This window comes from Hylobates moloch, unplaced genomic scaffold, assembly GCF_009828535.3.
Source record: "Hylobates moloch isolate HMO894 unplaced genomic scaffold, HMol_V3 SCAFFOLD_8, whole genome shotgun sequence".
Taxonomy (NCBI): Eukaryota; Metazoa; Chordata; class Mammalia; order Primates; family Hylobatidae; genus Hylobates; species Hylobates moloch.
In genome coordinates, this window is record NW_026652283.1 from 33,387,492 (window position 1) to 33,405,706 (window position 18,215).

General features: G+C 53.7%; 1 protein-coding gene across 3 annotated transcripts in view; it reads left to right on the plus strand.

Annotated features, from left to right (window-relative positions):
- The window catches only part of SERINC2 (serine incorporator 2), a 55,120-nt gene extending 41,252 nt beyond the window's left edge, over window positions 1-13,868 (plus strand). For all 3 annotated transcript variants that reach the window (XM_058443253.1, XM_032160026.2, XM_032160029.2), the window contains 9 exons: window positions 3,710-3,871; window positions 4,700-4,890; window positions 5,348-5,427; window positions 5,794-5,931; window positions 6,694-6,863; window positions 8,829-8,919; window positions 9,235-9,376; window positions 12,417-12,635; window positions 13,248-13,868. In XM_058443253.1, coding sequence (XP_058299236.1) covers window positions 3,710-3,871; window positions 4,700-4,890; window positions 5,348-5,427; window positions 5,794-5,931; window positions 6,694-6,863; window positions 8,829-8,919; window positions 9,235-9,376; window positions 12,417-12,635; window positions 13,248-13,383 — 1,329 coding nt within the window. In that variant the 3' untranslated portion in view covers window positions 13,384-13,868. The remainder of the gene's footprint in view (window positions 1-3,709; window positions 3,872-4,699; window positions 4,891-5,347; window positions 5,428-5,793; window positions 5,932-6,693; window positions 6,864-8,828; window positions 8,920-9,234; window positions 9,377-12,416; window positions 12,636-13,247) is intronic.
- Window positions 13,869-18,215: the final 4,347 nt, after the last annotated feature.

Sequence of the window (18,215 nt, forward strand, 5' to 3'; positions counted from 1 at the left end):
AGCTGAGATGGTACCACTGCACTCTAGCCTGGGTGACAGAACGAGACCCTGTCTCAAAAAAAATTTTTTCCCCTATTATTTTCCTATTATGATCAGTGCCACAATGAATTTCCGTGTGTTTGTATATATGTGCACACACCTGCCCTTACTCCAATGGTCTGGCATTTCTGTAGGAAGAGATTTAAATATATATAAAATGGCATTTTGGTCAAATGGAAGAGGTTCTTCTAGGAGCCATTCTGGGGTGGGGTGAATGGACTAAGGTGGATAAACATTTCCAAGGATGCTCTGGAAGCAGTGTCTGTTTTTCTCTTTGACCTGGTCTCTCTGGCTGCTGATGAGGCCCTTGGAAATCCTGAGGTTTCAGGCATCAGGAACACCTGGATTTTGATCTTTAAGAACCAGAGCGAACTGAAAGGGCAAGCTCTCTGAAAGCGGAAGAGCTTTCTTATGTCTCAGATGTCTCAAATTGAAATTAAGTGGTAACAAGCCAGCGTCGGGACCTGACAGGGCACCCGGGCACCTGGCTCCTGAGATCAGTACCCACTGGCCTCCCTTGGTTTTCTGGTCTTGGGTTTTTTGTTTGTTTGTTTTTTCATCACTGGCATGTATTTAAATTAAATGAGATGACCGTCAGTGAATTAGCGAGCTGGGAACTAGTGTAGTCCTGTAGGCAGAGCCTGGCCCTTGGTGCACACAGATCTGAATTTGCATCCCAGCTCCTCAGCTCACTTGCCGTGTGACTTTGGTCATGCCACCTCTCTGTCTCAGTTTTCCCATTTGAAAATGGAAAGTGACCACACAATTCATAGCATCAGTGAAGCTTAATGTAGATAAAGTGCTTATCACAGTGCCTGGGACTGAGCAACCCTTCGTAAATGGTAGCTGTCACTAATACTACTTGAATCTCAGTGCTGTTATCAACTTGCTGTGTGACCTCTGGTAAGTCTCTTAGCCCCTCTGGTCTCAATTTCCATGTCTGTAAAATGGGACTAATAACCTGCTCTAACTGATACCCAGAATGTTCTTTATAGCAGGGGTCCCCAATCCCTGGGCCATGGACCAGTATCTATCCATGGCCTGTTAAGAACTGGGCCACACAGCAGGACGTGAACGGCAGGTGAACAAGCATTACCACCTGAGCTCCACCTCCTGTCAGATCAGTGGCAGCATTAGATTCTCATAGGAGTGCAAACCCTGTTGCGAACTGTGCATGCGAGGGATCCAAGTTGCGTGCTTCTTATGAGAATCTAATGCCTGATGATCAGAGGTGGAACAGTTTCATCCCAAAACCATATCTGCCCCCTGCCAGCACCCCTGCTGCCATCTGTGGAAAAAGTGTCTTCCCTGAAGTTGGCTCCTGGTGCCAGAAAGGTTTGGGACCACTGCTTTATGGCCTCTAAAACATTTTTCAGGCTTTTCTTATCCTCTCACCCACCAAAGACAGCCACGGATAGGAGGGAGTTCTTGGGGTGGCAGCTGTAAGACATAACCAGAAGTTGTTGGACAGGTGGACTGTTTTGATTTAGACCATGAGAAATAGTTTCGTTTCCAAAGCATTTTGTTTAGCATCTGTGTGAATGAGAGATAGGCGAGGAGCATTTCTAGTCTGGGGGAGAGTAAGAGGGGAGGCAGATCCCCCCAGCAGGGTGTGCTGTGTGCCTTGTGACCAGTCCAGAAAGAAGAGCAGAGGTCTCTGAGGAGCAAGGGGCCCCTGCCAGCCTGCTCTCTTCAAAGCTCATCTTTCAATTCCTGACCCTTGGCTCCAGCCCCTGAATGATTTCATCCACTGCTCTTAGGATGAAAACCAGGGTCCCGTTCCTGACTGCTGGTGCCTATGTGGTCTGGCCTTGCCAGCCTGTCTGACCTCATACTCACTGCTGACTGTCTGCTCACCAAGCTTTGGCCACGAGGGCCTTCTTAAATTCCTCAAATGCCCAGCCCCTACCCACCCCAGAGCCACCTGTCTGGAACTTTCTTTCCTCCCTTTGGTCTGGCAGTGTCTCCTCATCCCTCTGCTCTCAGCTTATTATTTTATTTTAAAAATTTCTTTTTAAAAGGCCAGGTGCAGTGGCTCACGCCTGTAATCCCAGCACTTTGGGAGGCTGAGGCGGGCAGATTGCTTGAGCCCAGGAGTTTGAGACCAGTCTGGGCAACGTGGGGAAACTGCATCTCTACAAAAAATACAAAAATTAACCAGGCATGGTGGTGTGTGCTTGTAGTCCCAGCTACTCAGGAGGCTGAGGTGGGAGGATGGCTTGAGCCCAGGAGGCAGAAGTTGTAGTGAGCTGAGATTGCGCCACTGCACTCCAGCCTGGGTGACAGGGCAAGACCCTGTCTCAAAAAAAAAGAAAAGAAGAAAACCCTTCTTTTTAAAAGATACGGTCTCTCTATCCTGCCCAGGCTATTCTCCAACTCTTGGGCTCAAGCGATCCTCCTGCCTTGGCCTCCCAAAATGCTGGGATTACAGGTGTGAGCCACCGCGCCTGGCCTGCTCTCAGCTTAAAAGTCACTTCTTCAAGGAGGGCTTCCCTGACATGCCACCCTTCTGGCATTAGCACTCTTCTGGCAGTGGGTACGTGTCCTTCTTAGCGCTTGTCACGATGTGAGTCATGCTTTGTTTAGTGCTTTTCCTGCTTGTGTAAGCTCCAGGAAGGCGAGACCTGTGTCTTGCTCTCCAGCCTCTTAAATCTCTGGGTGAGGAGTAGGGGCTGTTTGGGGGAAGATAAAGTTTACCAGAGGTATCTGGATGTGGGGCCTGTTTCCTTAAAGGCTGGGCTGTAGACTGGGCTCCCAGGAGGGGGAGTCTCCTTTTCAGGTGTGTCATACTGTGTCACCACCAGCCCCTGAACGATTGCAGCCAGCCCAGGGGAAGGGCCGACCGCCACTGGTGCAGGGGACCCCGGAGAGGGAAAGGGTTAGACCGCCACCTGCTGTCTAGTGCTGGCATAGCCTCAGAGCCGAAAAAAATCATTCCGTTCATCCAGCTGATGTGTATTACGCACTTGCTGTTTTCTGAGGTCTTAACATGTGGCTGGTACTATGCTAAACACTTCATATTCCTTCAACAGACAGCCTGTAAGCTCCTGCTGTGTGACAGGCACTGTTCCAATTTCTAGGAATACCACAATGAACAAAACGCAAAAATTCCTGCCCTGCTGGAAAGCGGAGGCTGACAAAACATAAAGCCTCGCTGACAGCAGGAAGTCCCGCGGGGAAAAATTAAGCGGGGAAGGGGAAAGGGCGCCCAAGGGGGCTACAATTTGGAATTTCTGTTTCACTCTCACAACTGCTTTGTGAGGAGTACATACCGCTCTGTTACAGATAGAGGACACCGAGGTACAGAGAGGGTGAGTGAGTTGTACAAGGTCACAGAGGTAGTCGGTGACAGCTGGCCTTGTGATTTTGTTTTAGACTACTCTCCCTCGCTGTAAGTAAGAAGCAGTGTGGCCTCGGCTGGCTCTCTCTTTCAAGCCACAGTATCACTTGAGATAGACCCAGGCTTGAATCTGGGTGCTGTGGTTACTGGCTGCGTAGTCCTATATGACTCAGCCTCCCTCTCGGACCGGAAAGTTCAATGGGCTGGTGTCTGGGGAACAGTGTGCTCCTGCCTAGCACAGCACAGATGCGCCGACCTCTGGGCAGGTGGTGAGAGGTGCGAGCTTGGGCGGTGAAGGGGAGAGGGGAGAGTAACAGTGCCATCCCGCAGGCGTCCTGCCTCTGCGGCTCTGCCCCCTGCATCCTGTGCAGCTGCTGCCCCGCCAGCCGCAACTCCACCGTGAGCCGCCTCATCTTCACGTTCTTCCTCTTCCTGGGGGTGCTGGTGTCCATCATTATGCTGAGCCCGGGCGTGGAGAGTCAGCTCTACAAGGTGAGCGCCCCAGGGGAGGCAGGGCAGCCTCCAGTGAGGGGCCTCAGTGGCTCCAGGATAGAGGGCCCAGGCTTGGGGTCACAGCTCATCCAGAAGAGGAGGCAGGGTGTTTGGGTGCACTGATGATCTGAGGTTGGAAATGAGGGGAGGAGGGCTTGAGCCTCTTGGGGGGATTCTTCTTTCTCTTAGGCCACAGTCTCCTTGGAAAATCTTATTAATCATTATTGCCCCCCTGGACACTGGCCTAGGGGATGCTCTTCTCCCTCTTAGTGCTCAAGCCCAGGTTGGGGCTCCTAACTCTTCCCTTCATCTCAGTGTTTTACAGCCTAGCACAGACCCAGGGGGATGTGGGCATCACCGTAGGTGCCTTATACACATTTTAGTGTGTAAAAAGACGAGATTCCCTGGGGAGTTTGTAGAAGTGCAGATTCTCAGACCCCACCTTGAGGGTCTATTCCATGGGAGAGGGGCCACAGAATCTCTGTTTTCCCAAGCATCTCAGGTGGTTCTGATGTAGGTGGTGGGTGGAGAACACTTTGGGAACCCCTGCTTTAGACAGTGCAGTAGTTACTGAGGCTGTGGGAAGTGAACAATAACAAGATGTAACTGGGGAGCTCCCTCCCAGGGCTTCCGCCCCAGAGAGGACTAGGAATGGAGGTGGAGGCAGTGGAGACAGAGGTGAGGGGCTCCCCTCCTGCCTGGTCCAGCCCCTGCTGGGAGAGCCTCTTTCCTGGCCGGCCTTGGGAGACCAGGGCTCTGGTTTATAAAGGGAGCTGCCAGGGTTCTGTGTGGGGTGGGGCTTTGACGCTGCTCTGTCTGTCTCCACAGCTGCCCTGGGTGTGTGAGGAGGGGGCCGGGATCCCCACGGTCCTGCAGGGCCACATCGACTGTGGCTCCCTGCTTGGCTACCGCGCTGTCTACCGCATGTGCTTCGCCACGGCAGCCTTCTTCTTCTTCTTCACGCTGCTCATGCTCTGTGTGAACAGCAGCCGGGACCCCCGGGCTGCCATCCAGAATGGGTGAGAGAGGGGTCCCTGCTTGCACCCTGGGACCTTCCCCCAGTGCCTTGCCCGCTCCTCTGCCCATCCAGGGATCTGCAGACCCTACCCCCAGACTCAGGAGCCACGGGGGGGCACAGCATGGAGAATAGCTCTGAGTTATATCCATTTCTCAGATGAAGAGTAAGGCTCAGAAAGGGTGGCAGCAAGCCTCAGGCCCCGCAGCACTTCAGTGACGCAGCTGGGGCTGGACCTGGGTGACCACCCTCACCACTGCTTGGTCCTTCCTCCTGCCCCTTAGGGTTTTTTCCAGGGCCAGGAGAGACTTCCTGTGCCCATCAGACCACCAGAAAGCCCACCCTCACCTCTCCCAGTACCTGCTCTTTGTGGGTGGGGGCTCTGGGGCCAGGCCCAGTCTGGCTTCCAGTTTCCCTGCCTGCACTCAGCTTCCTTGTCCATTCCCCCACCGCTTCCACAGGTTTTGGTTCTTTAAGTTCCTGATCCTGGTGGGCCTCACTGTGGGTGCCTTCTACATCCCTGATGGCTCCTTCACCAACAGTAGGTGGACTTGGCAGGAGGCATGGGGGGCTGTGGGGAGGGAGGTGGGGCGGCAGGTTGGAGGAACATGGTGGGGCTGCTCTTTGTTGGGGCACACAGACCCCAGGCTGCTGGCTGGGTCCTCGCTCCCCACCCGTGAGACAGCACTGTGGTGCTTGGCCACACGGCCTTTGTGCGACCCAGGGGTCAGGGGAGCTGCCTTGCCCCGACCCATATCCTGCCCTCTGTGTGTAGCTGGGGGCTCCCTGAGGGCAGGGACTCTGTTCTTCTCAGTGTCCCCGGTGCAGGGCGTAGCGGAAAACGCTTGTTGAACGAGTAGATGTGAGAGAGGGACCCTCCTCGCCTCACTCCCCTCTCCCCACCCAGTCTGGTTCTACTTTGGCGTCGTGGGCTCCTTCCTCTTCATCCTCATCCAGCTGGTGCTACTCATCGACTTTGCGCACTCCTGGAACCAGCGATGGCTGGGCAAGGCCGAGGAGTGCGATTCCCGCGCCTGGTATGCAGGTCAGTGCTGCCACCCTGCCTCTGTGTGGGGACTCGAGCCTGGGCGGGGCTGGGGCTGCCTGAGAAATCGAGGGTCCCTGAAGCTAGATAAAACTGGGGGGCATCTCTAGCAGCCACTGCCTTAGGGCAAGATTCCAATTGTCCCAGGGAGATGGGGGTGCCAGCTGATCCTGGGGTGTCTTCCGGGGGATCCGAGGAGAGCTGACCTGGAGAGGCCTTGGAGGGGTCTTGTTTGGGGGTTCCTGCCGGGTGGGAGGAACAGCCGGTAGTTCACACAGTTCACACAGCCAGTAGTGTGTGAAGCCCTTTTGGTGGGGCCCAGGCTGAACTTCAAGTGACACCTGGTCCCTGAAACCCCAGTAGCAGGGTGAGTCCCTGGTTCTTTCAGTTCTGAACACAACGAGGAGAAAGGCTCACCTGGGTGCTGTTTGGTTTTCACACCTCCCTAAACTTGCCCGTCTCTCTCGGACAGGGAGGGCAGGTCAACAGCCTGTACCTCGTTCAGTTTTTGCAAGACTGTTTTGAGTTCATTGTATTTATTGTTACAATTCCCTTATTACAAGGTAGCAAGTGAATCATGTTAGCTGAGGGTGGGGCAATGACTCACAAAGGTGTTGGTGAAAGGCAGTGACGTCATTCTTCAAGTGGGGAAACCGAGAGCTGGAGAGGGGGAGAGCTGCCCACAGGGTCCCTCGAGGGAGCAGGGGTCCCTATTCCTCCTGCCTCACCCCCTGCCTACCCTCTCACTACCCCTCTGGCCAGGCCTCCTCTTCTTCACTCTGCTCTTCTACTTGCTGTCGATCGCGGCCGTGGCACTGATGTTCATCTACTACACTGAGCCCGGCGGCTGCCACGAGGGCAAGGTCTTCATCAGCCTCAACCTCACCTTCTGTGTCTGCGTGTCCATCGCTGCTGTCCTGCCCAAGGTGCAGGTGAGCCTGCCTGTCCCTCCCCGGTCTGAGGCCCGGCCCCTTAGTGGGTGGGACTTCTTGTAGGAACCTGGGTCCTGGGGCTGTCATCACAGAGGCTCGCCCCGAGCGTGTGGGCTTCCAGGTCAGCGTCCCCAGGTTACAGTCGGGCTCTCACGGCTTCATGCTGCGTGTCTTTAGGAGATGCCCCAACCTCTCTCTGCCTCTCAAATATTAAATGGAGATAATAAGACCTACTGCTGGAGTTATTCTCAGGATTGAGATCCTATTTGTAAACACTCCATGCCTGGCCTGTAGATTTCCCTCAGACATTAGCTATTATTGTAGTTATTATTGTTGTCATTTTTGTTTTTATGCAAATCAGTAGAACATCAGGGGGAGTCCCTGAGCGGTGATTCTTAGACACTCTGGAAGTAGTGTAGGAAGGTGCAGGTTCACATTTCCAATCCAAGACCATCTGGAATAATGGGCAAGAGCTCCCAGAGGAACTGCATGTTCTTCAGAAAGTACCACTTGCCCCTTCTGAGTCCAGCGGTGCTTTGCGGTTTGAGATCTCAGCACACCAGCGGCTTCGGGGGCTTAGGGAGTCTTCAGGGGTCTTTAGCAGAAAGGCTGGGAACCTCCCTTCTGGTCAGAGCCTCATTTCCCAGTAAGAAAAGTTGAAGCCCAGAGAAGGTGAAGTCTGTGTCCCAGGTCACACAGCAATCAGGATTTATCCAGCAAATACCTCTTGAGCACTTCCTGTGTACCAAGCCCTCTTCTAGATGTTGGGGATATGGCTGTGAGGAAGGGGAGGAGGAATAATGATGATAGCCAGTAGTTAGTGGCCTCAGACATGTTATTTGATCCTCACACCATCCTCATCCTCACTTTACAGATGAGGAAATGAGGGCTTAGAGAAGAGGCCTAGCCAAGGTCACATGGGGAGCTGGGATTCGAACCCCGGCAGGCTGGCTCCAGAGTCTGTGCTCTGGTTTTCTTTTTTCTTTCTTTCTTTTTTTTTTTTTTTTTTTTGAGACAGGGTCTGGCTCTGTTGCCCAGGCTGGAGTGCAGTGGTGTAATCTCGGCTCACTACAAGCTCTGCCTCCCGGGTTCAAGCGATTCTTGTGCTTCAGCCTCCCAAGTAACCAGTGATCTGCTCACCTCAGCCTTCCAAAGTGCTGGGATTACAGGCATGAGCCACCACACCCAGCTAATTTTTGTATTTTTAGTAGAGACAGGGTCTCGCCATGTTGGCCAGGCTGGTCTTGAACTTCTGACTTCAAACCATCTGCCCGCCTTGGCCTCCAAAAGCGCTGGGATTACAGGCATGAGCCACCATGCCTAGCTGCCTGTGCTCTTAATCACAGAGTTTAGGTTCATGTTTTTACGTGCATGTGTGGTGCGGGGTGGGGAAGGACAGGCAACAGGGGACTAGGCCCAGTGAGGTGATTTTGGGTAATATGTGCGATGTGGAACATGAGAGAGGGTGTGGGCTGAAAGGTAGGTGGCTGGCAGGCGCAGGGCTGCCGTAGTCAGGTTCCCAGGGCTCCGAGGAGGTCCTGTCTGAATACTGAAGAGGGGCTGCGTGTGCGGAGATGCTGGGAAGGAACATGTCAGAGGGAGGGCACAGCGAGGGCAAAGGCCTTGCAGTGGGAGAGGCTGGGCAGGCTCTCCAGACAGAGAGCAGGGAGGAGTGGGGCAGCGGGCCAGGTGGAGATAAAGGAATTCAGTGTGATGAGATGGGGTTTCAGCAGGGGAGGAGGGCAGTAATCTGAGGGGTGTTAAGAGAAAGAAGAATTAGGACTCAGCCTTTGGTTAGTGAGGTGGGTGGTAGGTGGCCTGGTTGGTGTTTTCCCTAAGTGGAGTGTGCTGGGGTATCCTCGGCAGGTGGGAGTTTCTGAGGTCCCTTGCCTGGTGTGGGTGGGCTGGGTGGGGTGGGGTGTCTCTGGTCTGGCAGGGGTCTTACCAGTGAACGGCTCTTGCCAGGATGCCCAGCCCAACTCGGGTCTGCTGCAGGCCTCCGTCATCACCCTCTACACCATGTTTGTCACCTGGTCAGCCCTATCCAGTGTCCCTGGTAAGTATGGGCCCAGGCTCAAGGCTCCTGGGTCAGTGTCAGCCTACTGTGGGGCTGGGGACCCTCACAGGTGACAGGGACATCCCTGTTCCAGCCCGTTCTGAGACTCAGTCCTCCCATGAGGTGGGAGGGCCCCGTCTGTTCCTGAGTTGTCTCTCTGCCCTTGTGGCCGCTGAGCACTCTGTTGCTGGGACTTGAGTGGTTGGCCGTGTATCTGTCTGTCTATTAGGGATGGCTCTCTAACAATCCTCAGAGCCACTTGGCTACCTAGGCCCGGCCTGCATGGGCTGAGGGTGATTGTGCCCCCATCTCCAGAACAGAAATGCAACCCCCACTTGCCAACCCAGCTGGGCAATGAGACGGTCGTGGCAGGCCCCGAGGGCTATGAGACCCAGTGGTGGGATGCCCCGAGCATTGTGGGCCTCATCATCTTCCTCCTGTGCACGCTCTTCATCAGGTATGGCCAGGTCTGGATTCTGGGGAAGGATCCTGACTGGGGGCCCTGAGCCAGAGTGAGGGGAGGGCGTGGGAGCCAGGATACCAAGCCGGAAGGTGCTCTTCACATTCAATGTGTCCAGCTCTTGCATTGTGCGGGAGGGGAAACTGAGTCCCTCAGAGGGCATGGCATGAGTGGGCGACAGAGGCAGGCATGACCTTGCCTCCTGGCTCACGGCCCTTCCTGCATACTGGGCCAGTTCAGTTGGGTGCAGACAGCTGTGGGGTCAGGGAAGGAGCATGGACTGGGGTGAGTGGGTCCAGGGTCTGTTTCTCACCTGCTGTGTGGCTTGGGGTAAGTGGCTTAACCTTTCTGAGCTCCTGTTTCCTCCTCAATGAGAAGAGGACGATAACCTCCATTGTAGTGGATGTGGCTGTGACCCCACACTCTCCCCTGAGAGAAGGCAGCTCACGCTGAAGGTCACACAGCGGCTCTTTTCAAAGGGGCATCTTAGTAGGTGCTTATCCGTGTGGACTCTGCAGCCAGACTGTCTGCATTTGAGCCTGGCATTGCCACTTACTAGCTATGTGATCCTGGGCAAGTCACTTAACCTCTCTAGGCCTCCATTTCCTTGTCTGTAAAATAGAGATAAAAATAGTACCTTCCTCATTGGATTGTTGAAGGGCTATAGATGAACCAGTATGTGTAAAACACTTAGAAAGGGGCCGGGCGTGGTGGCTCACACCTGTAATCCGCAGCACTTTGGGAGGGCGAGGTGGGAGGATCTCTTTGGCCCAGGAGATTGAGACCAGCCTGGGCAACATAGTGAGACCCTGTCTCTTTTTAAAAATTAACAAAACAAAACAAAAACACTTAGAAAGGAACTTGGCAAGTAGTAGGTTATTTGTAATCCAAACACTTTGCCAGACTGAAGCAGGAGGATTGCTTGGGCCCAGGAGTTCAAGGCCAGCCTGGCAACATAGTGTCTCTAAAAAAAAAAGGTTTTGTGATTAGTCAGGCCTGGTGGTGTGCATCTTCTAGTCCCAGTGCCCGAGGAGGCTGAGGTGAGAGGATCGCTTGAGCCTGGGAGTTTGCCAAATTAAGTGTTGCATATTATTGTGAACATTTGCATAATATTGTGAACATTTGTATATTAGCGTGAACATTTGTATATTAGCATGAACATAATATTGTGAACATTTGCACAACTAGGTAGCTGTGGGTAACTGTTCTTATGAGTCACTAGATCATAAGATTAGGTTTAATTTTTGTTTACACGGATCAGGCAGACCCTGAGTTTGCCTCCCTGTGGCCCTGCATTTCTCCAAGTACCACTTTCCATCTGCCCTTAACTCTAGATGGAATCTTGGCTCTGCTCCCCTGATCTCCCCCATCCATCCACCCCAGTTCCAACAGCACCCCTGCCTCCAGGCCCCTGGGCTAGAACATTTTAAGGCTCTTTCACATTTTCTTCTGTTTTGGCCTTTTTCAAAACATTTTCTCCAAGCCAGTTCTGTACAGTTCATAAACATCTGTCCTCTTTGTCACATTTGATTCCTTTTCAAGCTGGAAAGGCTTGAATTACCTCTGTGTCCTTTCCTCTCCTCTCCCCTCCCCTCCCCCTCCTCTCCCTTTTCTTTTTTGAGACAGGGTCTTCCTCTGTCACCCAGGCTGGAGTGCAATGGCACGATCACAGCTCACTGTAGCCTCAAACTCCTGGGCTCAAGTGATCCTCCCACCTCAGCCTCCCCAGTCACTGAGACTACAGGTGCATACCACCACGCCTGGCTACTTAAAAAAAACTTTTTTTTTTTTTTGTAGAGACACTAAGTTGCCCAAGATGGCCTTGAACTCCTGGCCCAGGCAATCCTCCTACCTCAGCCTGCCAAAGTGTTTGGATTACAGGAGTGTGCCACTCCTGGCCTGATTACCTTCATTTTACAGATAGGGAAACTGAGACCCGGGGAGGAGGCCATGAGCACATGGTGGCCGGTGGCCGAGGAGCTTGGAACTCTTTCCTTGCCCCTCGTTCTCTGTCCCTTCCCCTCCCTGACCTGGCACAGCTGTTTTTCCTGCTGCTTCCACACCCACAGCTCCCTGGCACATGCACTGCTGAGAGCCCAGGGGCGCAGGTCTGTTCTTAGCATGGTTCTTAAGCACAGGCAGCAAAGAAGCATATGTGACCCGTGAGGGCCAGGACCACCCAATCTGGGCTCCCATGCATGAGATATCCATATGGTATTTGGTAGATAGGATGGAGAGGGTGGAGAGGGTGGAGAGGGTGGTTAGAGTAGAGAGGGTGGAGAGGGTGGAGAGGGTGGAGAGGGACTGACTCACAGCAAGGGTGATTTCTCATTTTGCTGGGGTGGTGGGGCTGGAATCCAGCTCTCCTTCTTTTCACTTTTTTTGTGGAAACGCGAGTTGGTTTTTCAAAAATTTTTATGTCTCAAACTATCAAATTCTGTTGAAAACATCAAGGCTCATCACAGAAAAGCATGACATACAGTCATTACTGTTGTTCTTTTTTTAGTGTAAGCATGAAGGAAAGGGAGGCCATTGGTAAAACCACCTGACACTAATAAAATGGAAACTTAAAATTAATGGCAAACGAGTGTGATTAATTATTAACATTCTTAATGGATGTAGTACCTGGTATGGTGCTTTGTAGTATTAGGCACTCAATACGTGTTTATGGAAATGGCAAAGGAACAACCCTAACAACAGTGACTGTTGATTGAATTGATATTCTGTGCCAGGCACTATGCTAGAGACCTTACATCATTATTCCATCTAGTCCCCCCAGCAGCCCTCTAGAGGAGGTACAATTATCCCTTATTTTACAGACAAGGAGTCAGAGGCTCAGAGAGGTTAAGTGTTTTGCTCAAGGTCACACAGAAAATGGGAGTGGGGGTAGGGGTAGAGTTGAGAGGCAAAGCAGTTTGTTAACTCCCAAGCCCAGTAACCGGGTCACTGGCCTCTGAGGCTCTGGGACCATTTGTGTCCAGTGTTATGACCAACACCAGGGCTTATCTATTTGCCCACCTTCCTCCCTCCCCTGCAGTGTGCGTGCCTCAGACCACCGGCAGGTGAACAGCCTGATGCAGACCGAGGAGTGCCCACCTATGCTAGACGCCACGCAGCAGCAGCAGCAGGTGGCGGCCTGTGAAGGCCGGGCCTTTGACAACGAGCAGGATGGCGTCACCTACAGCTACTCCTTCTTCCACTTCTGCCTGGTGCTGGCCTCACTGCACGTCATGATGACGCTCACCAACTGGTACAAGTGCGTAGCCGGTGGGGCATGGGGTCAGATTCGGGCTTCATGGTTGGAGGGTTAGGATCAGGGTGTGGAGTTCAGAACCAAAGTTACAAGGTCAAGGATAGAAGTCATGAGGTCTAGCGCTGGGATTGTGGTCATTTAGTGTCACAAATTTGGTCATTTGGTTAAAGTTAAAATTGAGAGTAGGAGGTCATAAAGCCAGGATTGAAGTGGCAAGGCCAAGGAGCTAAATGACAGTAATAAGGTCAGGGGCCACCCCTAAGTTACAGGATCAAAGGTCAGAATCAAGGGTAGCGGTCAGGACTAAGGAGCTCCAGGGTCCCCAGCTCAGAGGCTGGGATTGAGGTCCCGGAATTAGGATCACAAGGTTGGAGACCAGGAGTCAGGTCATGATCTCATGGACTAACACTGGGCTCAGGATGGGAATAGAGGTCAGGAGCTGTGTCCACAGTCACAAGGCTGGGTGTTAAAAATGTCAGAGATGGACTGGAGTTACAGGGTAAGAGCCAGAGTTGAAGTCAGGGTCACAGGTCACAACTGGGTCATAAGGCCAGGGGCCAAGATGGAGGTCGCCAGACTGGGCACCAGGCTCATGGGGAAGATGGTGTGTTCCAGACCCGGCGAGACCCGGAAGATGATCAGCACGTGGACCGCTGTGTGGGTGAAGATCTGTGCCAGCTGGGCAGGGCTGCTCCTCTACCTGTGGACCCTGGTAGCCCCACTCCTCCTGCGCAACCGTGACTTCAGCTGAGGCAGCCTCACAGCCTGCTACCTGGTGCCTCCTGCCACCTGGTGCCTCTTGGCTCAGTGACAGCCAACCTGCCCCCTCCCCACACCAATCAGCCAGGCTGAGCACCCACCCCTGCCCCAGCTCCAGGACCTGCCCCTGAGCCGGGCCCCCTAGTCTTAGTGCCTTCAGGGTCCGAGGAGCGTCAGGCTCCTGCAGTGGCCCATCCCCGCACCACACCCACACGGTGGAGCTGCCTCTTCCTTCCCTCCTCCCTGTTGCCCATACTCAGCATCTCGGATGAAAGGGCTCCCTTGTCCTCAGGCTCCACGGGAGCAGGGCTGCTGGAGAGAGCCGCTCTAGAGCGGGGAACTCCCACCACAGTGGGGCATCCGGCACTGGGGCCCTGGTGTTCCTGGTCACCTCCCCCAGGGGCCCTGCCCCCTTCCTGGACTTCGTGCCTTACTGAGTCTCTAAGACTTTTTCTAATAAACAAGCCAGTGCGTGTACCATGTTCTGTGCCCCTCACCCTCAGCACGGAGCCCCACTGCATGGAGGCCAGTGTGGGGTTTGGGAATAGAATGTTAGCGCTGAGGAGGCTGGGACATCAGGGCCAGACCAGGACGAGCCTCAAAGGCAGACAGAATGGCCTGGGCTCTGTCTTCTGGGTCATGGAGCGCCTGAGGGGAGGGGGCCAATGAGGAAGGAGGGGCAGACCAGGGTTTTGGGAAAGTGGGGTGTGTCTGGTGGTCAGAAAAGGAGACCCTAGAGGCAGTGGGGCCAGCAGGAGGCTGCCCGACCATCCGACCATCGAGGGAGGGCAGTGAGAGAGTCACGGTGGGGAGGAGGGGGCGATGACAGGGCCGGAGGGGGCGATGACAGGGCCAGAAGGTGCTCTTCAGGTCCCTTCTCACCAGGGCCTGCCTCAAGCTCCCGCCCACCTCTGACCTACCTGGAATTGTTACCACCCTTGGTACCTGCCCTGACCAGTCAAGCCCCAGGCCTCGAGGAGCGTGTGCCCTTGAGTCAGCCAGGCTGGCCCAGATCCCTCTGTGCCACGGAAGCTGTGGGGCTGCTGTCCGGCTCCGGATCATCCTTCTCTGGGCCCTGGTTCCTCATTCATTCAATGGGAACAATGCCACCCCCTCCTAGGCCCTTATGAGGATCAGAGGAAGCAGCCCATGCAACCTACCTGGCACAGTGAGTTCTTGAGAAGTAACATCAGCCCCCATCTCACAAGGGCAGAGAGATGTGAGGGAGACTGACAGGCTCCTGGCTAGGGCCCCAAGGCCTGGTCTTGTTACGACGATGGACTGCAGGCCATTCGTCCCCTCCATTTGTGGGGATAAAAAATAGGTATGAAGGTGCTGGGGATGGGTGCTGGGGACACAGCCTGCCTCTAAGGCTCTCCTGGGTTCTGGGGTGAGTGACTGGTGGGGCTGCACTGGGACCTGTGGGGTCACCGAGGAGGTAGGACAGGCATCTGGAGAATGTGTAGGAGTCAGCTGGACCAAGAGAAGCCACAGCACCGAGGGCAGGGGGACAACACAGGAGCCAGAGGGTGTGGGGTTCAAGGACCAGGGAGAAGCCAAGATGGCCAGGGTGCAGAGAGAGGTGGGATGGCGAGGTTAGTATGAGCTTGGAGACATGGGCCAGGCCAAATCACACAGGCCCTTGAGAGTCATGGTGGGGAGACCAGACCTAATCCTGCTGGTAGTGGGGGGCCATGGAGGGTTTTAGAGCAGGGGAGAAGTGGTGAAGGTGTGGGCTGACCATGGAAAGGCCCTACATGATTTCGAGCACAGCAGGGGCATGTCATTTTAAGATTGCCATTTTAGAAAGGTTTCCCTGGATGAGATAGAGGGGAGTGCAGCAGCTGGGGGCAGGTGCCAGGGCTCAGGGCAGAGGGAGTCGGGGCCTGCTGGGGCAGGGGCTGAGGAGGGCTTCTCTCACCGCTGGGATGGATCTTGCAGATGCTCTTGTCCCTGCTGCCTTTCGGCTGAGACCCCTCTCTTCAGAGCAGCCTGAACCTCCTTCCCCCAACCACAGATTTCGCTTCTTTTCTTATTTCGCCGTTGGGAGAAAAAGCTCACATTGTGCTCTTGATAACATTTTCTTTGCATTTGTGCAAGTGGGGAATTTTTTTTTCTTTTTTTGAGACTGAGTCTCACTCTGTCACCCAGGCTGGAGTGCAGTGGCATGATCTCAGCTCACTGCAACCTCCGCCTCCCAGATTCCAGTGATTCTCCTGCCTCGGCCTCCCGGGTAGCTGGGATTACAGGCATGCACCTCCATGCCCAGCTTTTTTTTTTTTTTTTTGTATTTTTAGTAGAGACGGGTTCACCATGTTGGCCAGGCTGGTCTCGAACTCTTGACCTCAGGTGACCCACCTGCCTCGGCCTCCCAAAGTGCTAGGATTACAGGCATAAGCCACCACGCCCAGCCTAAGTGGGCAATTTTGTCCAGCTTTTGTAGCCTTGTTGCTCTATAGGTTTTAAATTATTCATTCAACAAATGTACTGAGCACAAGTTCTTTGCTGGGGTGGGCTGGAGCAGGACTGGCTGGGAAGGGGCAGGGGCCAGGCTGAGGAGCTGGAATGCCTGGCTAGGGAGCTGCAGGTCCCCAGTGTGGAGGTCACCACCTTTGGGAAGCCACCTCTAATCCCCCAAGTAGGGCTTCCCCCTGTGTCTCCTCAGCCCCTGTTCTTCCCTCCAGGCACTGGCTATGCTCATGAACCTGCTGTTCGATGTCAGGCCTGACCAGCTGCCCACCCAGGACCCAGGACGTCCACTTGGCCTGTCTGCTGGGCGCTCCCTTGTCTCCTGCCTAGCACTGTGGTTTCCACATATCCCCCTGTCTTCCCTTCTCCTCCCTCACCCTCATCTTTCCTCCACCTCCTGTTCTCCGTCACCTTCTTTCTCAGTCACCTCCTCTTCTCCATCATCCTCTCTGTCACTTCTCTTTCCTCTTACTCTTCTTTGTCACCTCCCCTCCTTTGTCAGTAGGTGGGAGAGGCCCGTAGGATCCCACTCTTTTTGTCTGCGAGCCCCTGACACACTGGGCTTCCCTGCTGGACGGGTAATGGGGAAAACGGTGCCCTCGGCCCTGAGGGCCCACGCTCTGCCCCTGGACACTGTGCCACAGTCCCCGGGCCTGGGCTGCTGTCACTGCAGAAATACCAGTGGCAGCGTCAGCCCTGCCTGTCCCGGTGCATCTTTGGACCCAGGCTGCGGAAGATCTGGGCAGAGTGAGTGCGAAGCTTATAGATCGTGTCAGGAACAGAGGCAGTGTGGTTCATGCGAGGAGCCTGCCATTCCCAACCCCCGGGACCTTTCCTGCCTCCATCACCAAGGCTGGAAAAGCCAGCTGGTAACTTTGCAGCTTCCCTCAGAGTTAGAATCCTTCGTGGTTAATTAGATCTAAGTGGAAATGTTCACGGACGTTTCCAGGAGTTTTTGCTTTCATATTACACAGCACTGCTTCTTCCTTCTCCTCTTTGGACACAACCACAGTGCCTGGAGCGGCAGCAGCTGTCTTGGGACAATGAGGCAACAAGTCTGAGCATGAGAAACCAACCTGGAGAAGACAGGAAAAAATAGGAAGAAAACAGAAAAATAGGAAGTTGGCTGGGCATGGCGGTTCATGCCTGTAACCTTTAGAGCAGCCTGAACCTCCTTCCCCTGTAACCCCAACACTTTGTGGGGCAGAGGCAGGAGGATCACTTGAGTTCAGGAGTTCAAGACCAGCCTGGACAACAGTGAGACCCCATCTCTACAAAAAATAAAAATTTGGGCTGGGCGCGGTGGCTCACGCCTGTAATCCCAGCACTTTAGGAGGCCGAGGTCAGGAGTTTGAAACCAGCCTGACCAACATGGTGAAACCCCATCTCTACTAAAAACACAAAAATGAGCTGGGGGTGGTCGTGTGCACCTGTAATTCCAGCTATTCAGGAGGCTGAGGTAGGAGAATTGCTTGAACCCAGGTGGCAGAGGTTGTAGTGATCCGAGATTGCGCTACTGTACTCCAGCCTGGCAACAGAGCAAGACTCCGTCTCAAAAATTAACAAAAAAGAAACAAAACACTTGTAATCCCAGCACTTTGGGAGGCTGAGGCAGGCAGATCACAAGGTCAGGAGATTGAGACCATCCTGGGTAACATGGTGAAACCCCGTCTCTACTAAAAATCCAAAAAATTAGCTGGGCATGGTGGCGGGCACCATGTAGTCCAGCTTCTTGGGAGGCTGAGGCAGGAGAATGGCGTGAACCCGGGAGGCGGAGCTTGCAGTGAGCCGAGACTGTGCCACTGCACTCCACCCTGGGCGACAGAGTGAGAATCCGTCTCAAAAAAAACAATTAGCCAGGCGTGGTGGGGTGTGCCTGTAGTTCCAACTACTTAGGAGGCTGAGGTGGGAGGATCGCTTGAGCCTGGCAGGTCGAGGCTGCAGTGAGCTGTGATTGTGCCACTGCACTCCAGCCTGGGCAACAGAGCCAGACCCTGTCTCGAAAAACAAAAAGGAAGAGTCTGGGTCTTTGATGCATCTTTAAGTCACTACATCACCTCTGCTGTCCTTGACTCCAGATGCCTGTTATGTGAGGAGGAAAACAAACCCCAATACATGCAAGCCCCTCTTACTTGAGTATTACGTTCCTTGCAACTGAATGTGTTGCTAACTGATATGACTTGTGAGATGGTCATTCATTTTAGTGAAAATAAAAATAACAAACAGGAGAAACCTGTCTCCATTACTCAGGGACATTGGCTGCCAATAATGTGTGTGCACAATCTCCCCACATCAATGTGTATATTTATAAACATATGTGTATTATATATGTTTGTATAATATACATATGTATTT